Here is a 27,823-nt window from a genome sequence, read left to right as displayed (position 1 = left end):
GGTCACTTGCATCTGGATCCTCTCCACCTCCTCCCCATCAAGAAGAAACCTAGGTGACCAAATCTGAGCACAGTAGTCGAGATGGTGTCTTATCAAGGCTCGATACAGAGGAACAATAACCTGCTTGTCTCTGCTTGTCAACGTATTCTTCAGCAACCAAGTGATTTGATGAGCTGATTTGGCCACTTTTGCAATGTGTCCCCTAAATTTCAATTCCTTATCCACCAACACTCCTAAATCTCGTGCCTCATCAATTTCCTGGAGCACGGTTCCACCAATGCAGTAAACTGCCGTCAATCTTTTCACCCCAAAATGCATAACCTTACATTTTGCCACATTAAATTGACATCCATTCTCCTTAGCCCAGACCTCCAATCTATCCAAATCATCCTGCAAAATTTTGACGTCATCTGCATTCACTATTGCCCTACCCAACTTCGCATCATCTGCAAACATATGAACTGTTCCTCTCAGATCCTTTCCTATATCATGTATGAACAAATTAAACCACTGCTGTTTAATTTGTTCTTGGACCACTGCTGTTTAGCAGTGGTCCAAGAACAGACCCTTGTGGCACACCACTAGTCGCAGGCCGCCTTGTGGACTCTACTCCCGAGTAAACCACTCTCTGATATCTCTCCGTCAACCACCCTCCTATCCATTTCACCAACCCTATGTCCATCCCCATATGCTGCAATTTACTGATTAGAATTCCATGTGGTATCCTGTCAAAGGCCTTAGCAAGGTCCAGTAGAATCACTGTAAACCCATTACCCTTATCCAGTTCAGCCGTCACTGTGTTATAATACGTGAGCAAGTTACTGAGGCATGACCTACCCTTCACAAAACCATGCTGTCCCCGATACAGTATCCCATTTTCTTCTATGAGAAGAAAATGGGATACCTTGATAATGATTCCTGTTATGCTGATTGGCCGGTAATTTTCAACAGCAGCCTTGGAACCACCTTTGTGCAGCAGAACTATTTTCCCCTCTTTCCACCCCCTTGGGACTGACCCAGTCCTGAGGCTCAAATTAAACAAAATGGTCAAGGGCACTGACAATTCTTTAGCCGCTTCACGTACGACACAAGCTGGTATACCATCCAATCCCACAGATGTATTGACATTGAGGTTCTGTAATAGACTAGTTACCTCTACTTCATTCATCACAATTCCAGTATAAGCTGTTGGTTCTTCCATTCCTGCAAAGTCACCACCTGGATGATATACTCTTGCAAAGTGCTCGCTTAGTAATTCCACAATATCGACTGATTCGGTTACCTCCCTACCCTCAGCATTTTTTAAGATCATTCTACCATGAGCATTTTTCCTTTTACTTGCAACATATTGAAAAAACTGTTTGGGATTCTCTTTAGCCTGCGTGGCCAATTTCCTTTCGTAATCTGCTTTTGCTTTTCTTACCACCCTTGTTACTATCCTGGCCTGAGCTTTATACTGTTCCTGCGCCTGATGGTCACCCTTCTCCTTAAATTCCTTCCACAATTGTTTTTTTTTTTTTTTTTTTGCAGCTCAAGCTTAATAGTGTTATTCGTCCATTTAACCCCTACTTGATTTATTATTCGGACTCTTGGTATACAGTCAACCATTGCCTCCTGCAAACAGTTCTTAACCACCTCCCATGCACTATCAACATCCAGCCCTTGCAGTTTTACATGCCATGGCATTGAGCTAAGCACACACCTAAGCTTGTCATACTTACCAACCCAGTAATTCCACATGTACCCTGTCTTAATTGTAAATTCGACTCCTTTAGCCACCTCCCAAGTCATGACCTTATGGTCACTCTCACCAATTGGTGGCAACATGGTCATGTTCGTTACAGCCACATTCTCAGTTGCAATTACTAGGTCCAGCACTCTCTGCCCCCTGGTATTTTCCACTACATGTTGCCATAGATAGTTGTCCCTTAATAACCGCATAAAATCCAATTCCTTCCTCCCATGTGCCCTCTCCTCTTTCCAGTCAATGTTACCATAATTGAAATCACCCATAATAATTACCCTGCTTCCGTTCATTTCTTCTATTTGCTTATGCATACTATCCCCACCATCTATTCCATCACCTGGTCTCTAGCAGCACTCAATTGTATATTTTGTTCTGCTAGATTCTATCTCACACCAAACAGCCTCAAATGTGCTTTTTTCCCCATCCTGCAGTTCAGCTTCTATACTCCTTGGCTGAAGCTCATCAGCTATCATCAATAACACTCCTCCCCCCTTTTTATTCACCCTGTCACTCCTGAACACACTATACCCGTCGCATTCAATCCCACTAGCTTTATCATCTTCTGTCAGCCATGTTTCACTAATACCAACAACCTGTGGCCTGGAAGTGCCAACCATGGCCAAAAACTCTTCCTTCTTGTTCCTAATACTCCTGGCGTTAGTGTGCATGAATCGCAGAAGCCCATTTGACCCATCCCTACTTTGATGCCTTATACTAACTATCCCATTCTGATTTGTTGTCCATCGTACTCGCTCGAGCATAATATACTCATTCATACACTTAACTGCCTCCCTAAAGTCTGCATATCTACTCCCCCCACCCCTTAATAAATCTAGTTTCCCTGAGTCTGAGACTCAGGGAAACTAGATTTGTGAAAAGAAAAATTTCAGAAAAGTCCCATTAACTATGTTATAGTTGACAGCAATATTCAACACTAAATATGAGAATGATCGTCTTGAATTTCAGGAAATATGCTGTAGAGCGATGTGAGCAAATATCAGAACGGAACTGCACAGTGAGACCCTCTGGCTTGGCAAAGAGGGCCTGCTGGGGGAGCCTCTCTTGTGGCATTCTGACCAGGTGTCCCTACAACATAACTGTGATCTCTCAACACTGAGAAGCAGCAGTTTAGTATTGAGGGTTTCCCAATTTGCAGAGCTTCTGACTCTGTCGGGTCTTGCCAGCCCTGCAACTCCTTGAAGGAACCTCATTTCAGCTGCTTGGATTCGTGTCCGCATTTTTTCGGTCATTACCCAACTCTCATGACCATACAAAAATATTTTGGGAAAATTTGGAGAAAAAAGCAAAACTAATGATAATAATAAGTGCCTGCTGGATTTCTGTCCAGAATGTTAACCAGTTATTACTAGAACCATGTTCCAACTGAAAAATTTGCACTAATTCACATGAGAAAAGATGCAAGAAAGAAAAATTTTAGAAAAGTCCCATTAACTATGTTATAGTTGACAGCAATGTTTTTCCACTGATTCAGGACACAACACTATATAAGAGAGGATTTGAAATAGAAAGTGATCACTATTTAGTTTTGTGCAGGATAAAATTGAACATCATATTGAAAAGAAGAGTGTCTAAGAAAGTTTTAAAATGAACAGCAGCATACACAAACATTGTTGAAGAAAAAACGTCAGTTGGAAAACAAGAACCAAACCTTGGAGATTCAGTGGCAAATGATGAAGGAAACATTGATTGATTCAGCCAGAGATCCATTTGGTGAGATTATCCATAAGATAATATAACAATCATGGACTTGGGAGGTTAAAGAGGCAGTCAAGGAAAAGAAAGCCTATGGAGAGTTCCTGGCAAGAAAATCAGCTTATGCTCTTAGAGAATACAGAGAAAAATGTAAGAAAGTGAAACATTGCGCAAAAACTAGCTAAACAACACTCATGGGAAGACTTTGGTAAGAACATTGAAAATAAATATTAGGAAGGTAGCAAAATATTCTGGAGGATATTGCAAAAGTTCAGAAATGATGGAAAAAGTACTGTAAAAGGAATCAGAGATTATAAAGATGATGTGAAAACTTGAAGATAAATTTATTCTAGATGTCTGGAGTAATTATTTTGAAAGACTACTAAATGAAACAAGTAGTGTCAGCACGATGATAGAAAACTCCCAACAGGAATGCAGTCAGGAATACATATCTATACTTCAAGTAGAAAAATTCATCAAAAACATGAAATGTGGAAAGGAAACTGGTGTATATGAAATTCAGCCAGAAAAGCTCAAATATGCAGTTATAAAAATTTTATAGTGGCTTTATTGCATAATCCAAAAGGCCTGGTCAGAGGGTTTAATTCCAGATGGGAGCAGAGCTCTCATATTACCCATCTATAAAAGGGAAATAAAACAATGTGAGCATTAAAGAGGTATTTCCCTGTTGAGTCCTCTGGTAAGATTTATGCAAGGATACTTGAGAAACAGTTAAGAAAAATTATGGAAGAGAAGTTTGGTGAAGAACAAGCTGGATTCAGGCCAAATAAAAGTTGTCAGAATCAGATTTTCACTTTAATACAAATATTACAAGTTTATTTTGCACTTTGTTAGACTGTAATAAATTTAGTTTAATCCTTTATCCAAGTGTAAGCAAACAAAGTTTGTGCCTGAAAATATCTTCAGGACTGAGGTAAGGTGGTAATATCTCTTGACAACTCGTAGCAAAGGTGGACCAAGCTCTCATCACTCCTTGTCTCAGTATCTCCCATAATGCAAAGCACATCTCCTTGCGGATGTATAATGCTATGCATTAAGGTACGGACCACTACCCAGACCGATTTCGACCTTTATTGAGGTCTCATCAGTGGAAGGCAGGCCCAACGTGGAGATATCAAGGCAGAAGCAATAGGAAAGGTCATATTTACCTATAGGATTTGCCAACAGGTGTACCACATTATTGAATTACTCTGGATTTAGAGAAAGATGTTGGAAATTTATTTTGCACTTGGTTAGACTATAATAAATTTACTTTAATCCTTTATCCAAGCGTAAGCAAACAAAGTTTGTGCCTGAAAATATCTTCAGGACTGAGGTAAGGTGGTACAACACTGAGATACTGAGACAAGGAGTGATGAGAGCTTGGTCCACCTTTGCTGTGAGTTTCCTAGTGTTGTACCACCTTACCTCAGTCCTGAAGATATTTTCAGGGCACAAACTTTGTCTGCTTACACTTGGATAAAGGATTAAACTAAATTTAATATAAATAGTTGCGAAATCTTGGAAATATAAGAAGAAGGATTGTTTTAAGTTTTGTTGATCTAGAGAAGGCATATGACAAGGCATCAAGAGGAAAGTTCTTCAGAACTCTACAGTTATATGGTGTAAATGGGACATTATATCAAGCAATACATAGATTCTATTTAAGTTGTAAGTCAGCAGCTAGAATTGAAGGAGGTACAGAAAGATGGTTTGAGGTAAATCAGGTGTGTGACAAGGTGACACATTATCTCCACTGCTATTCATTATTTATATGGATCACATGAAAGAAAGTGTTATTAAATCTGATATCAAAATTGCTGATGTTAATCTTAGCTCTTTACTTTATGCAGATGTTATACTTCTGAATAGATGGTAAATTAAATATGGAAATAGACAACAGAATTAGTAAAGTTGGTATGGTCAGTCATTTATTCAGTCAACTGAATAAATTTATATGGAATAAGAAAGAAATTAGTCAAAACACTAAATTAGCTGTATAAAAGATGGTGTTCAAATCAATTTTAACTTATGGATCTGAGAACTGGGTTATAAATAAAACACTTGATCAAAGACTTAGTCCCTTGGTATGAGAGTTCTGAGAAAGATTAGTGGAGTGAACAGATAGCATCAATGGCAGTATGTATCACATTAAAAATGCAGATATTAGGAAATAACTTGCCATTGTTAGCATTCAGGAATGTGTTAGTAGAATTAATCTCAGGTTGTGGTAACTTAAACAGAATGGGAGAGGAAAGATTAGCAAAGCAAACATTTTTGTGCCAGGTTGGCAGGAAAAAAGTCTCAGAGGAAGACCAAGATAAAGGTGGATTGAAAAGACACCAGTAAAAGCTGTCTGAAAAGACAGAAATATATGTGGGTGGTCTGAAAAGTTCTTGGCCTAACAATGAAACTAAGAATTTATAATTCAAAATTATAAATTCAATGTTGAAATATAATTTATAAATTATATTTCAACATGTATTCCAGCAATGCTCCAGCGCCATTATCCCATCCCTGTAGTGATTCTCAGTAAGATCTGCAAAATACCCCTCTACAGCTGTAATCAATTCCTGATTCGAAGAAAAATGCTGACCAGTGAGTAAGAGTTTTAGTTTTGGGAAGAGATAGAAGTCAGAGGGAGCTAAACCTGGGAAATAGGGTGGATGTTCCAACAATTCATAATGCAGATCGCTTAATTTTTCTATTGGCAAAACACCTTTGTGGGCAGGTGCATTGTCCTGATGAAAGATGATTTTTTCCTTCTGCAAACCGGGTCTTTTCTCACCTATTTTTTCATCTAGTCTGGTTAAAAGATCGGAATAATATTCCCCGGTTATTGTTTTACCCTTTTCAAAATATTTAATAAACAAAATGCCTTTAGCATCCCAAAACACCGATGCCATGACCTTTCCTGCTGATGGAACCGACTTTGTCTTCTTTGGCACTGAACAACCAGTTTCTTTCCACTGTTTTGACTGCTGTTTGGATTCTGGTGTGTAATGGTGAATCCAAGTCTCATCCATAGTAAAAAATGGATGCACAAAATCACTTTTATTCTTACGATAAAGGGCCAAGAGGCTATTTTTTTTCGGCGACATAAATTAAGTTAATGGGTTAAAAAAATCCCTCATTATTATCCAGCTTTAAAATAGTGAGGAATTTTTTATCCCCTTAACTCACTTTTATTCTTGTTAAAACCCTCCAAGCACTGTTCAGAGATTGTCATGTGAGTGCATATTTGATCTGCTGTGAGCAAGCACGGCACTCATCTTGTGCTAAGCTTTTTCATTTGCAATTCTTCATCCAAAATATATCCTACATGTTCTTTTGAAATGCCTATAATCTCAGCAATTTCATGCACTTTGACTCACCAGTCATCCAATACCATATGCACTTGATCAATGATTTCTGGTGTTGTTACACTTTTTTGATGTCCTTCATATGGATCATCTTCAAGGCTGATACAGCTGCATTTAAACTCGCCAGCCCATTTCTTAATTGTCGAAAACCATGGAGAAGAGTGCCCATAAACTTTCATGAACCTCAAATAAATTTCTTTTGGCATTAAACCTTCTTTCACAAAGAATTTTATAATCTCACAATACTCAATTTTATCCATTTCAAGGAATACAGACAGCACTGTGGCTTCCGACAGCTGTATAAAAAAAAAACTACTTGATAGAATGACTTGCAATTTCACATGGATGCTTATGACAGAAGTATCAACTTAGAAAAAAAATCTCATCGATAGTGTTGCCATTTATGGTCAAAGCCGAGAACTTTTCAGACCACCCATGTAAGATCTGATATAAATTATAGATACCAAAAAATTGTGTGGGGTGCTTAAGGGTCAAAGCTGTATAACTGAGAGGAGACCTCCACATAGCCTTTAAAGGAATGCAGAGAACCGACCAGGGCTTCTGACCTAATGTCCAATCGTCACCTTCTCGTGGTGCACCCTGTTGGGTATCTACCTGGATAATGAACGAACGAGGATGGGCTGGCAATTTGGGATTTAGCCGACAAAATTGTATTCTTATTGGTTAAACCAAAATAAAAAATGATGGTACAACATGACAAAATTTCATGCCTGCTGGGGCGTCGCCCGGTTAAACAAGGCCCCCGTTGTTTTCGCCATGGAACCAGGGCGAACAGCGAAAAGTCAGCTAATGGAACAAATCTGAAAACAAACCCTAACTCAACATCACCAGAGTTAAAGATCGGTACTATTAAGTAAGAAGCCTGAATGGCAAAGAAATGGAGCTAGCTGAGGAATTAGATAAGTACCAGATCGACATAATAGGGGTGACTGAAACAAAAAAGACCAAAACTGGTGAGATCTTTCTGAGCAATAAATACAAAATGTTATATTCAGGCAATGACAATCAAGGAAAAGAAGGAGTAGCCATAGTATTCAACACAAAATACGAGGCTAATCTTCTTGAATGGCAGTCAGTCTCATGTAGAGTAATGTGGACAAATATGAGAATGGGGAACTGGACAATGAGACTTATTTGTGCCTATGGTCCCACAGAAGGTTCTACTAAGCTAGAAGTGGAGGAATTTTTTGAGGCTTTAGAAAAAGCAACTGACACAATGAAAAAGGAAAAGTTGGTCCTTGTTGGGGATCTAAATAGCAGAGTAGGAAATGATTGTGAGACATACAAAAATATTTTGGGAAAATTTTGGGAAAAGAGCAAAGCTAATAATAATGGCAAATATCTGTTGGATTTCTGCTCAGGACATGGACTGGTTATTACTAACACCATGTTCCAACATAAAAATGTGCACAAATTCACATGGAGAGAAGAGGCTAGGAATAAGAAAAGTCTCATTGACTATGTTATTGTTGATAGTGATGTTTTCTCCCTGGTGCAGGATACCAGAGTGTACAGAGGATTTGAAATTGGAAGTGATCACTATTTAGTCTAGAGCAGGATAAAATTGAATTTCATATTGAAAAGAATAACATCTAAGAAAGTTCTAAAGCGAATAAAAGTTGAGCAGCTCTCAGATGTGAACTGTAGACTAAAATACAGAAAGATTATTGAAAAGAAAATGAAAGAGTTTGAGAACAGGAATCAAACCTTGGAGATTCAGTGGCAAACTCTGAAGAAAACATTGATTGATTCTGCCAGAGAGGCATGTGGGGAGGTTGTGTGCAAGGATAAAAAAATCAGAACTCCCTGGTGGACACAGGAAGTTAAAGAGGCAGTGAAGGAAAAGAAGAAAGCATATCAAATGTTCCTGTCAAATAAGTCAGCTTGTGCTCTTAGAGAATATAGAGACAAATGCAAGAATGCTAAACACTGTGTAAAACTAGCTAAACAAAAGTCATGGGAGGACTTTGGCAAGAATATACAAAATAAATATCAAGAAGGTGGCATAATATTCTGGAGGTTGTTGAAGAAGCTTAGGAATGGAGGAAAGAGTGCTGTAAAAGGAGTTAGAGATGATAAAGGTGACATGAAAACAGGAGAAAAAGATATCCTTGAAGTATGGAGTAATTACTTTGAAAGACCGCTAAATAAAACAAGCAGTGATGACAGCACAGTGATAAAAAACACTGACCAGGCATGCAGTCAGGAATACATATCCATACTTGAAGTAGAAAAAGCCATCAAAGGCTTGAAATGTGGAAAGGCAGCAGGAGTAGATGATATTCGACCAGAAATGCTGAAGTATGGGGGTATAAAAGTCTTACAGTGGCTGCACTGCATAGTTCAGAAAGCCTGGACAGAGGGACGAATTCCCGATGATTGGAGTAGAGCTCTCATGGTACCCATATATAAAAAGGGAAATAAAACTGAATGTGAGAATTACAGAGGTATTTCCCTACTGAGTGTTCCTGGCAAGATCTATGTAAGTATACTTGAGAAACGGTTGAGAAGAATTGTGGAAGAAAAGCTTGGTGAAGAACAAGCTGGATTCAGGCCAAATAGAGGCTGTCAGGATCAGATCTTCACTTTACGACAAATAGTCGAGAAAGCATGGGAACACAACAGAGATCTGTATTTAAGTTTTGTCGATTTAGAAAAGGCATATGACAAGGTGCCAAGAGAGAAGCTATTCAATACGCTGCAGTTGTATGGTGTCAATGGGGCATTATATCAAGCAATACTTAGTCTTTATTTGAGTTGTAAGTCAGCAGTTAGAATTGAAGGAAGTACAGGAAGATGGTTTAATGTTAAATCTGGTGTGAGACAAGGATGTACATTATCCCCTCTGTTATTCAATATCTATATGGATCACATTATGAAGGAAAGTGGTATTAAACCTGATATCAAAATTGGAGATGTTATACTTCTAAATAAATCCACTACAAGTCTGAAAGATTCTCTGACTAAATTGAATAGCTGTTGTAATAGATATGGTATGAAGGTCAGCAATAAAAAGACAAAGACAATGAAAATAGGCAGAATCATTGAAAATGTCAACTGTGTTGTGAATGGAGAACCTGTGGAACAAGTAAAACATTTCAGCTACTTAGGCACGATTTTTACTGAAGATGGTAAATTAAATATAGAAATAGACAACAGAATCAGCAAAGCTGGTATGGTGGGAAGTCAATTGAATAAATTCATATGGAATAAGAAAGAAATTAGTCGGAACACTAAATTAGCTGTATACAAGATAGTGTTCAAACCAGTTTTAACTTATGGATATGAGAGCTAGGTCAGAAATAAAACACTTGACCAAAGACTAGAGACTTCAGATATGAGAGTCCTGAGAAAGATGGCAATATCATATTAAAAATGAGGATATTAGGAAAGAACTTGACATTGTCAGCATCCAGGAATGCGTTAGCAGAGCTAATCTCAAGTGGTATGGTCACTTAAATAGAATAGGAGAGGAAAGATTGGCAAAACAAGTGTTCTCTGCCAGTTTGGCAGGAAAACGACCCAGAGGTAGACCAAGATATAGGTGGATTGATACGGTACAAAGTGCCTTAGACGATAGAAATATAAGATCTGATAATGTTGGAGTCATGACAAGTAACAGACTGATTTGGAGGAAAATTGTAGATAGGAAGTTAGTAATGATGTAATTTTTTCATGTAGTACTGTCATATCCTGTACACCCCTTGAGGGTACATGGCAGGAATTTGATGATGATGATAATGAAAAATTGTGTTCTTGGTTTCTTCCTTTATCCAAGTGTAAGTAAACAAAGTTTGTGCATGAAGTAATTTCATGCTCAATCTTTATTTGAAAACTTCATTCATTCAGATATTTCTTCTGCTTCTTTCATTTTCCTAACATGACACTCTGTAAGGTTATCCTTCCATTGTCATTCTTTCTCTTACTTGTTACATATTAAAATACCTCTTTTTATTATTTACTTTGACTTCCTTTGCTAAATTTTTCTCAGAATCTATCTTATCATTCCTTATCATTATAGTAGCCCTTCTTATCTGCACTTTGTATTGCTTACGAACATGCTGATCACTGTTTTGTTTATATTCCCTTCATTTTTTTTTTTTTTTTTCTTCAGCTGATGCTTTATATCACTACTCATCCATTTAACTCCTACTCGGTTTATCCTCCTAACCCTAGATATGCTCTCCAATATTCACTGTATCCTTGTCCATATCCCATGCACTACTCGTATTCCTTCCTTTTAGCTTCTTATGACATGGTACTACTCCAAGCGTTACATGTTTTTTTTTTTTTTTTTTTTTTTTTTACACAAACCCTTTCTTGACCGAGAAGTCCGCATGTTGAGCAACCTCCAAAAACAAGAATGAATGGTCTCTTTTCTCAATTGGAGGTAGTTTCTATTGAAGTTATGGGTAGACTTTATGATGCTATTACCAGATCCAACACCAAACCCCTAATTCTCTTCCACACATGATACTGTACGCCCACGATTCATAGACCCGGTTTGGCAGATTGCCAAGAATAGTCAATTCATGCTGAAAGGGAGAAAGAAATAAATGATGTATGAATTGGTCACTAACATGCGAAATCCCGTGCTTTATACTTAAAATTTTCCAACTGTTATACAAGCAAAATAGTTACCACTTTAAAAACTACAATATTCATAAAAGAAAAGTTAATTTCTGATGTGTAATAATAAACAACTCATCCCACAAGATGGGTTGATTACCCTGTTATCTGAATGGATATTCTCCTTCTTCTGGAATGCGCACAAGTTTGGAAGGGTCTCGCATCTGTGGGCATACAATATTTCAGGTAATTATTCCTTACTAACTATTCATTCCATTTCCATCTTTCTATCTGCCTTTTCCTCCTTCCAGTCTATATCATATAGTTGAAGTCTCCCATGATACTTCAGTTAATTATCTCTTATGCCATTATGATCTGTATATGACATCCTCTTAAGATGTGAAAACCTTATTATTACTTAGTGACAGTAATAGTAAGGTTTTCTAGTCTGCACAAAGATGAAAAGTCAATATTTTGCTCTGGTGCCAGTCACCAGAATCTAGCAAATAACTCTAATAGTATTAACTAAAATTTGTGTGTATGTATTTCTACTCACAAAATGCTGTAGAGTTAAGGATTGAGAAGAGAAAAAGTAAGAAAACCTGTTGATGTTCTTTTTGAACAAATGACACCCGCACAGATAAGACTTCTATTTTCTAAAAATAGAAGTAGAGAATGGGTAATCAGTGAATTGTTCGTTCTGAAATGACATGTTAGTTCAGTCAAGAAAGAGAGAAAAAATTATTACAGAACAAATGTGTGTAATTTTTTTTTTCTTTGTTTCAGGGCTGAAGATTATATGATTATAGAACCTAATACAACTGAAGAAGACAATAAGGAAAATCTGAGGGAAGCAGATGATAATTTGCAAGGTAAGCTAAGAAATATTATTCCATACCTGTATACCCATGGTATACAGTATGGAAAAATGAGTTGCTATCTTGCCATACATTTTTCATCAGTTTTTTTGGTTCAAATCCTAGCATGAATAGGGAAATTAGTAGGCTACAGATAGAGGAAGTAATTCATTTACCTTTGGAGGTAGATAATAGATGGCTGGTGTTACTGATAGGTATAAACATTAACCATTAAGTCATTAAATTGAAGTTTTTAATAACATGAGCAACATGTCAGAAATACCTTTAATGTATAGAATTATAACTCTGCACATCAGAGAAAATAGTATGCCTAAACTGATCAAAGATTTCAAACCTTTGAGATTCAAAAGATTCAAACCTTTGAGATGTATGATATTCAGAGGAATGATATACATAATGACCACTGAAGATAGTCTTTCAGCATGTGGATGTTGAAAGCATGTAATCATTATGTAAGATTTGAACATCATAAGAAAGGATACCATATCTTAGGTTTCCTTTCCAAAATAAACATGATTCTGCAGTAAAGCTTGTTGATTTAATACAGCGACATATTGAAACACTGAGTTTCTTGGCTGAGTGTTTTTATAAATTGTAAAAATGTCCTTGATATGTTGAAATCATATGGAAGACTAAGGATGAACGAACTAAAAGTTCCTTCAGAATGTTTATAGATTTTATTTTTTCTTGTAAAATAATCTGACTGTTTGACAGACTTGAAAAAATTTAATATGCTTATAGGTAAAGAAGCTCATTGAACAGTGAATAACCTTAGAAAAATTTTTGAAATTAAAATAAAAAAAACAGGTTTACATATAAAAACAATAATAACAATGACAACAATGATAGCGAACAGTAATTTAACAAACTCCTAAATTATGATGAACCTGCTGAATATTTTAAACAGAATGTTATCATACTTTTCACCCAGAAATATTTAAATCTTCATTAGCTGAAGTAGAAGAAAGTATAAAGCAACTCCAGGTAGATCAGGTAGATAAAATAGTAGCCAAACTCATCAAATATGTAGGAAGTGAATTAACCACTCATATATATATATATTTATATATAATTATAGAATATATAATTATAGAATTACAAAATATATAATTATAGAATTACAGAGGTATTTCCCTACTGAGTGTTCCTGGCAAGATCTATGCAAGTATACTTGAGAAACGGTTGAGAAGAATTGTGGAAGAAAAGCTTGGTGAAGAACAAGCTTGATTCAGGCCAAATAGAGGCTGTCAGGATCAGATCTTCACTTTACGACAAATAGTCGAGAAAGCATGGGAATATAACAAAGATCTGTATTTAAGTTTTGTCGATTTGGAAAAGGCATATGACAAGGTGCCAAGAGAGAAGCTATTCAATATACCAAAGTTATATGGTGTCAATGGGGCATTATATCAAGCAATACTTAGTCTTTATTTGAGTTGTAAGTCAGCAGTTAGAATTGAAGAAAGTACAGGAAGATGGTTTAATGTTAAATCTGGTGTGAGATAAGGATGTACATTATCTCCTCTGTTATTCATTATCTATATGGATCACATTATGAAGGAAAGTGGTATTAAACATGATATCAGAATTGGAGATGTTAATGTCAGCTATTTGCTTTCTGCAGATGATGTTATACTTTTAAATAAATCTGCTAATAAATAAATTTTAAATAAATAAGTTTGCAAGATTTCCTGACTAAATTGAATAGCTGTTGTAATAGATATTGTATGAAGGTCAGCATTAAAAAGACAATGAAAATAGGTAGAATTGTTGAAAATGTCAACTGTGTTGTGAACGGGGAACCTGTCGAACAAGTAAAACATTTCAGCTACTTAGGCAAGATTTTTACTGAAGTTGGTAAATTAAATATAGAAATAGACAACAGAATCAGCAAAGCTGGTATCGTGGGAAGTCAATTGAATAAATTCATATGGAATAAGAGAGAAATTAGTCGGAACACTAAATTAGCTGTATACAAGACAGTGTTCAAACCAGTTTTAACTTATGGATCTGAGAGCTGGATCAGAAGTAAAGCACTTGACCAAAGACTAGAGACTTCAGATATGAGAGTCCTGAGAAAGATTAGAGGCATGAACAGATGGCATCAATGGCAATATCATATTAAAAATGATATTAGGAAAGAACATGACATTGTCAGCATCCAGGAATGCGTTAGCAGAGCTAATCTCAGGTGGTATGGTCACTTAAATAGAATGGGAGAGGAAAGATTAACAAAACAAGTGTTCTCTGCCAGGTTGGCAGGAAAACGACCCAGAGGAAGACCAAGATATAGGTGGATTGATACGGTACAAAGTGCCTTAGACGATAGAAATATAAGATCTGATAATGTTGGGGTCTTGACAAGTAACAGACTGATTTGGAGGAAAATTGTAGATAGGAAGTTAGTAATGATGTAATTTTTTCATGTAGTACTGTCATATCCTGTACACCCCTTGAGGGTACATGGCAGGAATTTGATGATGATGATATATATATATTTAAGGTAGTAAATTTAATATGGGAAAACGAAGAGATATCTGCAGAATGGAAAGAATTGTTAATCATTCTAGTATATAAAAAGGGAAAAAGAAAAATGAATGAGAAAATTTCAGGGAGATATTGCCACTGTCAGCAAGCTACAAAATTTTATCTAATATTATATTAAAAAGAATCTTACCTTATGCTAAGAAAATATGGGTGACTATCAAGCAGAATTCTGAAGAGATAGATCATCACTTGACCAAATTTTTACACTTACAGATACTTATTCTTGTTGAGAAGCTTATACGCTGGTTAAACATGATAACTAAAATTATGGAATTGACAGTTAATACTAGAAATATAAATTAAATAAACTTTAATATATACTTTCCGATATTTCGGCAAACATCACGTTGCCATCTTCTTGGGAACTTAATACAAAGACACGTGCACACAAGTACTAATAACAGCAAATGAGACTGAAGCTAGGAAGCCATTGCTCCTAAGAAATTACTGGCCGAGGAATTAATGATCCAAATTGAACGCGGGATTCGCCAACTTCCAAACCACATCGCCAATGATATCAGATTGGATGTAACCTGTGTTCTCAATAAAGCAAAACCTCCAAAATCCAACATATCCATTAGTGAATATAAGTCACTACAAGAATTGAAGAGAAACAAAGAAATAGTGATCACCAAAGCAGATAAGGGGAACGCTACTGTGGTACTCAATCTTATAGACTACACAGGTAAGCTCAAGGCTTTACTATTAGATCGTTCCACTTACCTCCCCATTGATTACAATCCCACCAACTCACAAATTAGAAAACTCCATAGACTCCTTAAGAAGGTCACTTCTTGGCCTGTGGAGATTACCAACAGACTAAAACCCTATAACTCTAGACCCCCCCCCCCCAGCATATATGGGCTCCCAAAAATACACAAAGAAGTGCCATTACGTCCCATAGTGGATGGCATTGATTCCCCCACTTACAAACTAGCCAAGCATTTAGCCAAAGCGCTCTCACACTATACTGGCAACACACCATCACACATAAAAAACAGCCCACTTCAAAGCCAATATAGAAAATCTTGCACTCCAACATAATGACATGATGGTCAGTTTTGATGTCTCCTCCCTATTCCCGAATGTCCCCCTCAAAGAAACCTTAGAGCTAATCCAAGCTAAATTTCCTCCCGATATCTCAGCCCTATTTCAGTTTACAATGAACTCAGGCTATTTCGTTTGGCAGGAAAAATTCTACAAACAGATAGAGGGAACAGCCATGGGTTCACCACTTTCCCCACCCTTGGCCAACTTCTTCATGGAGACGTTTGAAGAGAAAGCCTTAAACTCAGCCTCACAAAAACCTACCATATGGCTTCGCTACGTTGATGATGTTTTCGCTATTTGGCCACATGGCCCGGATTCACTCCTCTCCTTCCTAACACACTTAAACAACCAACACCCTAGAATCAAGTTCACCCTGGAAAAAGAGGAAAACAATAACCTCCCCTTCCTAGACACACTAGTCATCCGCCAACCTGATGGAACCTTGGTTTTCTCAGTTTATAGAAAACCCACCCATACAGGCAGATACATTCACCAACAATCCCATCACCCCCCCCCCTCACAACAATATGGAGTTATTAAGACATTATTCAACAGGGCAAAAATAATCTGTTCAAATGATCAAGCCCTAACCACTGAACTAAATCACATCCGTGACACTGACACTTTCTCAGCCAATGGCTACCCCCCCCCCCCCCCAAAAAAATCCAAAAAATACTTAACCCAGTTATCCACAACCCCACCACTCCCTCCCCTTCACAAAAAAAATTACTCTAAATCCATCACCATTCCCTACATCTGAGGCACCTTGGAAAAAATCAATAAAATCTTAAAAAAACATGACTTGACCACTTGTTACAGACCACATAGAAAACTGGCATCCCTTATCCGCTCCACTAAAGACCAACCACTTCCCCTAGACCTACCTGGTGTATACCAGGTCCCTTGCAGCTGTAAATTGTCCTACTTTGGCCAAACAGGCAGGACAGCAAATATCAGAATCTCAGAACACAAGGATTACATCCGATTTCACCAGAGTGGCTTGCAGACCACGCTCTGGATACTCGCCACAGAATAAGATGGAAGAAAGCCACAGTAATACATTGCAGCAAGTTCAAGTATGAAAGACTATTCATGGAATCAGCCTTGGCCTTTAGGAACATGCCAAACCTCAACAAATTTGGATGCATGTTTGCATGTTTTTCCCAAATTTGGGAAACTTTTATCAGAAGAACTTCAGCCCAAAGGCCAAGAACTACCAATATAGCCCGCCAGGGGGACACCATCAGGACTTTAGGAAAACGTTAGCTTCCTAGCTTCAGTCTCATTTACTGTTATTAGTACCTGTGTGCACGTGTCTTTGTATTAAGTTCCCAAGAAGATTGCAATGTGACGTTTGCCGAAATATCGGAAAGTATATATTAAAGTTTATTTAATTTATATTTCTAGTATACGCTGTCAATTCCTTAAATATTAGTTATTACAGATACTTAAAGGGAATATATTCTGCAGGTCTATATTTTATTTATAGATTTTAGAAAAGCATATCATAGCATTCGTAGAGAACATCTTAGGGAAGTATTAGATGAACTAGGAATACCTCATAACATAATGTTTAATCAACATTTGCACCACTGACAGCCAAATCATGGTATTGGCTAATGGAATTAGATCTGAACCTTTTGATATTAAGACAAGATTGAAGCAAGGAGATGCCTTTTGCCTATCTTTTAATTTAGCATTAGAAAAATGTATTCGAGAAACCATAAAAGATAACGCAAACCGAACAATAATATTAGGATATGCCTCATTGGAGAAAATGCTGAAGACATTAGAATAATATTAGAAAACTGCTACTTCTGTAAAACTAGGGTTAGAAATCAACCATGATGAAACAATATTTAAAAGCATGCAGAAATCACAATCAAGGAGAAAAATGACCAGTTTACCCATGATAATCATGGTAATCAATGTTCCAAAATATTCAAATATCTTGGAACATTGCTTACCCGAGATAATAAAATTAGTACAGAAATAAAAGCTAATGCAGAGCTAGAATTATAGCTCCAATAGATCTAATCATTTACTATGTTATTTATCTTTCAAAATTCTATCAAGCAGAGTTAAAACAGAAATATACAAGACAATCATTAAACCTATTGTTTCTATGGAGAATAAACTTGAGCATAACAGACCAAGATGCAAAAGCTTTGCAAACCTTTGAAAATAAAATCCTCAGAAAAGCCTATGGACCTGTAAGAGATAACACAACAGGTAAATGAAAAAGAAGACTTAATCATGAATTATATGGACTAATCTATAGGTCCCTACTTCTAGCTGATGACAGAGCTTGCAGCTTGAGATAGCATGGGCATGTGGAAAGAATGAATGGGGAGAGAATGGCTATACAAGCATTCAAGATGAAGCCTCATGGAAATCGATCTAGACACAGACCATGGCTATGCTGGATGGATAATATCCAAAAAGACAGCTGAGATGGGAATCCAGAACTGGAATGAAAGAGCTTAAAACAAAGGAATTGGAAGAAGTTAGTACATGTAGCAAAGAACTTTAGAGATTCAGCAAGCTAAGGAAGAAGATAGGTAAAGCTTCACATAAAAATTCCAAAAGATCTATAAGGGGGACACACGTTACAAAAAGAGATTTGATGAAACTGAACAGATTTTCATAGTAACTTAATTTAGATTCTTGATTTTGTAAATGAAATCTGAAGAATTTTTAATGTACGGCTTGAAATAATTGATACAACCTGTAATAACTAAATAACTGATACAACTTTCATTTTAGTAAATTATGGGGGACTATAATCATGTTAGGAATAATTACTTTAATTTCTAGATGTTTCGACCTTCATATTAAGGTCGTCATCTGGAGTACAGACACACACACACATACACACACACAAAGACAAGCTATATTAAATTTCAGACAGTATGACAATGATTTCATCAACTGTTATTGTACTACTGGCTTGACCTATAGTGGGGGGGGCCTACATCAAAGGTATATTCTATTTGTGACATCATTACTTTTAATACAACAATATTAGTAGCCTAATCAATAATTTAACATAAGCGTTTTTGTTATATTAAGGCTAAGATCCTAAATTTACATTTATTACATTTCAGACAGTATGACAATGATTTCATCAACTGTTATTCTACTACTGGCTTGACCTATAGTGGGGGGGGGCCTACATCAAAGGTATATCCTATTTATGACATCATTACTTTTAATACAACAATATTAGTAGCCTAATCAATAATTTAACATAAGCGTTTTTGTTATATTAAGGCTAAGATCCTAAATTACTACACTCCTAATTATAATTTATAATGAATTCTTAGAACAAAAAGGTATGGGGGAGTAGAATATGTGACATCCATATTCTTGGGATTTTTAAACCACCATTATTGTTAAGATTAGGGTAGTTGTTAAGAATTTCACAGGGTTTAAATTTACACATACCATGTTTTGGTGTGATATAAACAACAGGTCTTTTTCCAGTCAATTCTGTGTAGAGTATTCAGGGCATGATCAGAAATGCCAGATTTACCATATTTGTTAAATTTAATATGCCATTTATGTTCCTTTTTTTGGATAGAAATTGTGTCCTGGTTCATCTATATAGGGCAAATTACAGGCGCAATGAATACGGTATATTCCAGTGTGGGCCAGTGGAGGAAGTGAATCGTTGGATGAGTTGAATAAATTCTTTAATTTTGCAGGTTTAAAAGTGGCATTAAGGTTGTATTTCTGTGGTATTCTCTTTATTTTGCCTGATATCCCTTTAATGTATGGAATCGTACAGTATTATTGTAATCTAATTTATTTTTATTTTTAAGTGGAGTTGTCCTGAAAGACAGTATTATAGTAATACCGTCTTTCAGAAAGGTATTACTGATAACTTTTAATTCATGTTTAAGTGCGTATTCACTGAAACAAATATTCAAAGCCTTGTTTCATGTTCCTTGTTTCAATTTCAGTTGTAAAATGTATGTATTGTTAAACTTGGATTAAACAGAATTCCTAGAAATTCTGAATGTATCACAGTTTAATAAATAAAAGGGGGGGGGTGGAGAAAAAGGAAAAAAAGGGGGGGAGGAAAGGAAATTCTTAACAAGGTGCTTGCTTCTGAGTGTGTACTTCTACTTTATAAATAAAGGAAGGAAAGGGGGTTATTTATGCAAATGTCAGCAATATGGAATAATTCAAAGTTTGTCTATTTATAAAAAAAAATAAAACTTTCTGTATAATTGATAAAAGAGTAACTTATGCAAAGCCAGTAGGGTAGAATAAAAAAAAAAACTATAAAATGTGTTATCCTGATCAGTATTGAAATTTACATGTTAGCACCATAACTTGCATTTTTCATCACAAACAAAGAGTTGAAAGTCACGTAACCGCCAAATGAAGGAGGGATCAAAGCCCCAATCGGACACATGCATGGACCACGTAGGGTAACAGTGAAGAAAATTTAGCATACGCTATTGAGCGAGGGCCACGTAAATGATGTACTCTAATTTGTTGGACGAGTTGTGGAGGTAGCAGTGATTTGCCGATTGGGAGAAGGATATAAAAAGGTTAGCAACCCCCATCCCCTTTTCACTCTCGAATTTTTTTCATCGGTGTTCGTGCAGTTCCTGGAGCGGCGGTAGGAGGTCTCGTCTTCACCGGGCAGAAGAAGCAGCCTCAGCTGGCAAAAGTCCTAAGAGGGATTATCGGAGATGAGCATATGCCTATATCCAGCAGACGAAAGTTGAAAATTGTCGGATGAAAGGCTGAAACAGAGATTCGTTCTCCTGATTATATGAAGGAAGAGTCAATCTCCCATCTGGTCTGCATACAGCAGAAAGGTGTTAGCCATTCCAGAGTGGTGTAAGCAGTTCGCGTGGATCGAAAGAATACTTCCAGTACGAGCGCTGAGCAGTGGGACACTCGATTCAGCCGGAAGTCATCAGGGAACTACAACATACTGTGTGAAAGCCTTGGTGAATGGTATTGTTACAATTTCTTTATCCTTTTATATGTATGGGTTTCAAACTTATTATAGGAAGGGTCCAGAGACATTGGGGGACGTGTTTCTGATAACTGGAAAGTTCCATGCTAGGACAGTAGCACGCTAAGAAAAGGAATGCTTGGTATATCCTACAGAGAACTTAGTAAATGAATTATTGAACTGGCTAAGGCCATATTAGTTGATATATCATGATGTGTTATTAACTTTGAATGAATGAGCATATCATTGAAATAATGTAAGAAAATGTAGTATTGAATTTTGGGGAGTAATTGTTTCCCAAGGAAGGAGTATTTGTCTATGTGCAGACTGTAGAAATTTGCCACATGAGTGGGTCTATGTGCTAAATTTTAACTAATAATGTTCTTGTATGATAAATTATTAGTGCTTAGTATGAATTTATATGAGTTGTCAATTATATTTGTGTGTTCAATTAAATCCATGTTAAATTTTGAGAATTTGTGTTTTCTCAAATAGAAAATTTTTCAGATATCTGTGTTTCATCAGATAGAATCCGATGTACTGCCTGCAAAAAGATTAGCATACGAACCTAAGTGGGAAACAAAGGGGTTAGGAGGTTTTAGGCAACGATTGTAGTTCATAGATTCATTATTGTAGATCTCTGGAATCATCTCCTGATTAAGGCTTCCCAACTTAATATAATTACCTTGGCACAGTATAAAATAAATATTCCTAAAGTTACAGGAGATATAATTCCACAGAAGTTTTCAAGCAGAGTTACCTCTATCCAGGGACAACACCTTATGCTTGGAGGTACCACGTGACTCTTTTGGACAATTTTCTGAGTTCTAAATGTAAATGTTGGTGCAAAGAGAAAACGGGGACACAACAGTATAAAGGAATCTAGAGCATGTTGCTCAAAAGCTTCCATATAAAAGTTAGCAATTTTGGAGGGGGTGATAACAGCGAGCCAATTGCTGTGCCTTCTTTTTTGCAGGAAAAAATTATTTTGCCACACAAAATAAACAATGTAGTACATGGGCAAAGAGTGCCCTGATATTGGGTGGGATATGGAAGGAATTGCATCATTGATTGGGATATTTATGAAAAGGGCAGAGACATCAAAACTGACTAATAAATCACTTTTATCAAGTGTGATATCCTCAATTTTATTTACTATTATTATTATCTGAGACCTCCAAGGAGTCAAGGGAGGCTGTAAATTACCAAACCCAACTATCATAATTTCTTTTAAATAAACTTCTTTTAAATTCATTTAACTAGATGCACTCACTACCCCTAAGGGCAAATTATTCCATTCACTCACTGCTCTGGGAGAAAAACCTAGCTCTTATCCCTTTCTTGAGTGAGAACAACCTTAGCTTTCATGGATGCCCCCATGTTCTCTCCCCGCCTTCCATATAACAAAAAATTTCTTGAAATGCTATAACACCCATTCAAGAGTTTATAGACCTCTATCATATCACCCCTCTTTCTCCTGTTAACCAGCGTCTGTAATCCACATACTTGCAATCTGTTCTCATAATCTAAATTCCATAATCTGGATATAATCTTTGTAACTCTTTTTTGCACCCTTTCTATCCCCTTGGAATCCGGGAAACCAAATTTGTGCTCAGTGATCCAGGTGTGGTCTTATCAAAGCCTTATAAATAGGCAAAATTACTTCCTTATCCTTACATGTCAAGGTTTGTTTCAACATAGCAATTATCCTCTGAGTTGTATTTGCAACTTTTGCTATGTGACCTTTTGAATTTTAAATTTTTATCCACCAATACACCAAGATTTCTTGCCTCTTCAGTTTCTTGTAGCATAACTCCACTAATATAATATGTCGCTGGAACTCTAATCACACCAAAGTGCATAACTTTACACTTACTAACATTAAACTGACAGCCATTTTCATTTGCCTAGATTTCCAGTCTGTTCAAATCATTTTGTAATTGTTGAATATCAGTAGCATCCCTGGTTGCCCTACCTGTCTTCGTATCATCAGCAAATAATTGCAAATCTGATGATAGGCCCTAGTTGATGTCATTAATGTATACATTGAACAATAATGGCCCAAGGACCGAACCCTGAGGTACACCACTGGTTATCTTAAATCTGGCAGATTCACACCCACTGTATATACTACTTTTTGATATCTGTCTGTCAACCATCCCCTGATCCAAGTCAATAGATTATATTCCATTCCCATATTCTCCAGCTTACACAACAGCCTATTGTGTGGTATCCTATCAAATGCCTTAGAAAAATCCAACATCATCATCATAATGTATCCATTCCCTTTATCCAACTTGGCCACAACATTGTTATAAAATATGAGCAAATTGCTAAAACATGACCTTAATTTAGTAAACCCATTTTGTTTCCTGCAGAGTATAGAATGCTTGTCTACCCATTTCTGTATACGAGTTCTTACCAACTTCTCTAAAATCTTCACTACCACACCAGAGATACTAATAGGTTGGTAGTTAGACACGTCAGTTTTTGCACCACATTTGTGCAATGGAACTATCATACATTCCTTCCATTCTTTTGGTATCATTCCTGAGCTGAGACTCGAGTTATACAAATGTGTGAAAGGCCTAGCCAATTCGGCTGAACATCCCTTTAGTAAACGGGCTGCCCCTATTGACAAATTTTTATCCAGGTTATGATAGAGCTCTTCAACCTCATTTTCATGAACTTCTAACTCTTCATCCAACATAGCAGTAGCACTGTGCACCATGCTACATACACCTGGTTGATATATATCTTAGCAAAGTGAGCACTCATTAATTGAACAATCTCCTTAGCTTCCGACACTCGTGTACCATCTGCATTCAATAAAGTTATTCTTCCATATTCATTCTTTCTTTTGCCTGTGGCATAACGATAAAATTCTTTTGGATTGCCTTTAGCTTACATGGCCAATTTCTTTTCATACTCCGTTTTAGCTTTTCTCGCAATACTCGTTACTTTTCTGGCCTGAGCTTTATATATTTCATAACTCCTCTCATTCTTATTCTCACGATATTCTTTCCACATCATCTTCTCGTAAATCCCTTGCTTAATAAGGCTGCACATTCATTTCACTCCCAACCTATTTATTTTTCGAACACTAGGGATACATTGAGATACCGCCTCATTCAAGCACTTTTTCAAAGATTCCCATGCATTGCTGACATTTTTTGCCATTCAATAACTGATACCATGGGACCAAAGATAGTATTCTTTTAAGTTGATCATAATATCCAGCTTTGTAGTTCAGCATGTAGCCTGTTTTAATCGGAGCTTCAATACAAGTAGATACTTCCCAAGAAAGAACAGCATGATCACTCACCAGTTGGTGATAAAATAGCCATATTCTTGACAGATCCCTTCTGACGCTATAAGCAAATCCAACACTCTTTGATCTCGAGTTCCTTCTTTCACATGCTTGAGAAAGTTGTCTCTCAACAATTCAATAAATTCCTGCTCTTTCTTATCATGAGATTTTTCTACTATCCAATAAATGTTTGGAAAATTAAAGTCACCCATAATGATCTTTCGCTTGATACCCATAAGGCCAAATTGGCGATGTATTTCTTTATCCCCTACAACTGAGCTGCTAGGTCTGTAGCAACGCCCCCACCATATATTTCATTCTGTTAACCTCCACATCACACCAGATAGACTCAAACTCATCGCTACATGGGACATTGTTACCATCATTGTTTTCTTGTATTTCTACCCTAACTGAACTTACATCATCTGATATCATTAGTAACACTCCTCCTCCACTCCTATCTCTTCTGTCATTCCTAAAAATAGTATATTCGTTACACTCGATCCCACTTACTATGTCTGATTCTGATAGCCAGGTTTCACTAATGACAACAATCTTAGGTCAAATCATATTCAATAAAGCAACAAACTCAAACCCTTTGTTTCTAATGTTCCTGGCATTTGTGTATAGACATAATAAATTACGACCTAACCTATTCTTATAAATAGATATGCATTGTATTTGGTCTTATTCTAGAATTTTCTCTTTTCTCTCCCCAGTCATACTTAAAAGGTCCGAACCCAAATCATATTTTTCAACTCCTTCGCCACATACATAACCATGTTCAAAGGCATTCATATCTTTATCACGTTTGTATACCATAGCTGAATTTTCACATGCATTTTTCCCATTCCTTTCCCGATGATCTAGTTTCCCTGACTCTCTGCATTGGGTCTCATACCAAGAAGTAATTTCTCCAGGTTTCTGATGCCAAATGAATTCAAGTGCAGGCCATCATTCTTATACAAATCTTTTCTGCCATCAAACACACCCTACACATCTAAAAACTCGCATCCATATCTTCTACGTAGTCTGCGCATGAAATCATTTGCTATCATCACCCTCCTGAACTCAGTACTATCATATCTAGGTAGTAATCCTACAATTTTTACTCTCTTTTTCTTTTCTTTCCTCCTTCTTCCAACAGACCTTTCATATCTTCTCTCATACTATGTTTGTCACCACTTAAATTATTAGTATCTACCAGCACTACCATTTCTTTTACATTTCTCTTTTGGTTTTCAGTTACGTTGATGCTAGTTTCTTGAGTAGATGATAACCGAGGCTGTTGATACATTCACCTATCAGCCGAAGCAGTATATTCTCGAGGAACAAGCATACTGCAAAAGTAGTGTTTGAACTATATCTGCAGACCAGGATGTGATTGATTTAAGTAATTCTTCTGTTTTCTGAATACTCTTACATAGAATTGACTGGAAAGGTACCTGTTCATTACATCACACCAAAACATGGTATAAGTGCAAATTTAAAGAGGCATTTGAAATTCTTATCCACCACCCTAATCTTAACAATAATGGTGGTCTAAAAATTTCAAGAATATGGATGACACATATTCTACCCATGTAACATTTTATTCTAGTTTCTATATAAAGAGTTCTTTATAAATTATAATTAGGACTGTAGTAATCTAGAATCTTAATATAACAAAAACACTTGTTAAATTATTGATTAGACTACCAATTAATAAAAGTATTAATATGAATTCGTTCTCTGACAATGTTATAAATAGGATATAGCTTTGATGTATAATTTTTTTCACTTGAGGTCAGTCCAGTAGAATAATAGTTGATCAAATCATTGTCAGTTTGACATGCATGTTTCAAATGTAAAAATGTACACTTTAGATGATTTCTCAATGTTTTGACCTTAGTAAAGGTCAAAACATTGGGAAATTCAAGTAATTATTCCTAACATGGTTGTAGCCTCCATAATTTACTGAAATTAATGCTGATCACCATGTAACATTGAAGGCAAGTGATATGAAACTTTTGATTATATACATTTCCAAATATACTTTTTTTATTGTATGTTGTGATTGTACTTCTATACTGCATTATGTGTCCTGATTTGTTTTATTCAGTTTTTGTCAATGTCTAGTGATATCCATGGTTTTCATGTTGTTCTCAGTGTTCTTTTACGCATTGATCGTGCTGCATTAGACTGAAATGTTTGTATATTAACAATTTAGTTATCAAAAAACAAATTTTTGTTCTCACTGGGCACTACATGTAATCTGTACCACTGATGGATAAACAATCTGTTCATCATGTAATTGGTTAGCATATCCACTCTCCAACCAAGAGTCTTTGGGTTCAATTCCACATTCATCTCACCCAAAGAATATCACAAAGATGCCATGGGCATCTTTGTGATATTCTTTGGGTGAGCTGAATGTCATTGCCCTGCTTACTAGAGACCTGAAGTGGCTTGAAAAAGTTCAATGTTTGGTTTCAACAGCAGGATTTTCAGACTATGTAAAAAATAAGTAAAAATATAAAAAATATATAAAATTGATAAAAAAAAAAAAAGAAAATCCTTAGCTCACCCACAATACAAAATGTACTATAGGTTTGCAAATAACCTTACATGGATGCAGCAACATAAAAAAATGAATAAATAAATAAATAAATTACTGCACTATCAAATAACAGTCTTCACTCAAGTAACATTTGAATATTACCACCTTTCCAAAGCTGGCTTTTCCACCTAGAAACTGAAAAGTTTTCAACCCAGAAAACTGGAAATCTGGCGAGAAGAATAATACATTCATGTAGACTGAATACAGTGTTCTTATAGTCGCTGTTATTCCCAAACACCATGATCGAGTATGCCATTACTAACTTCTCCTTTCTTCAAATTAATCTGTTTGTCATGTCTTCAATTGTTTGTTGTTATGCTCATTTTACTAACACATTACTACCTTACACTACACTACCTAGTCTTGGTCTTTTCCTTTCCATTCTGACACTCAACACTGTTCTGGCCTGGCATTCTGTTTAAGTCACTATACTAGAATTAACTCTGCTCACACTTTCTTGAATGCTACTGATGAGTTCCTTTCTGATATCTTCATTTTAAACATTATTTCACCATTGATTCTAACTGATTACTTCCCTACTTATTCTCAGTACTTATACAAATACTTTTTTGTATTTGGTCTCTAGCCTGTGATTAGTTTGTAGACCATTTTGTATGTTGTTAGTTTAACGTTAGCAAATGCCTGTTGGATTTCTGTTCAGGACATGGATTAGTTATCAATAACACCATGTTCCAAAATAAATATGTGTATAAATTCACATGAAGAGAAGATGCAAGAAATAAGAAAAATCTCATTGACTATGTTATGGTTGATAGCACTGTTTTCCCACTGATTCAGGACACAAGAGTATATAGAGGATTTGAAATAGGAAGTGATCGCTATTTAGTTTTGAGCAGAATAAAATTGAATTTCATATTGAAAAGAGGAGTGTGTAAGAAAGTTTTAAAATGAACCTAGGTTTTGCATTTTTCAGAGGTGACTGAAATACACCAACATTATTGAATCAAAAAATGAAAGAATTTGTAAATAAGAACCAAACCTTGGAGATTCAATTGCAAACCCTAAAAAACAATGATCAATTCAGCCAG

At 36.2% G+C, this 27,823-nt stretch overlaps 1 protein-coding gene across 5 annotated transcripts in view; it reads left to right on the top strand.

Moving 5' to 3' along the window:
• The window catches only part of Cpsf100 (cleavage and polyadenylation specificity factor subunit 2), a 325,511-nt gene that overhangs the window by 216,350 nt on the left and 81,338 nt on the right, over window positions 1–27,823 (top strand). For all 5 annotated transcript variants that reach the window (XM_090399663.1, XM_090399659.1, XM_090399662.1 and 2 more), the window contains one exon: window positions 12,199–12,284. In XM_090399663.1, coding sequence (XP_090255789.1) covers window positions 12,199–12,284 — 86 coding nt within the window. The remainder of the gene's footprint in view (window positions 1–12,198; window positions 12,285–27,823) is intronic.

Source organism: Typopeltis vanoorti, chromosome 10 (genome assembly GCF_054136105.1).
Source record: "Typopeltis vanoorti isolate ZY-2024b chromosome 10, IOZ_Tvanoo_1.0, whole genome shotgun sequence".
NCBI lineage: Eukaryota > Metazoa > Arthropoda > Arachnida > Uropygi > Thelyphonidae > Typopeltis > Typopeltis vanoorti.
This window is presented reverse-complemented; position numbering and strand designations above follow the sequence as displayed.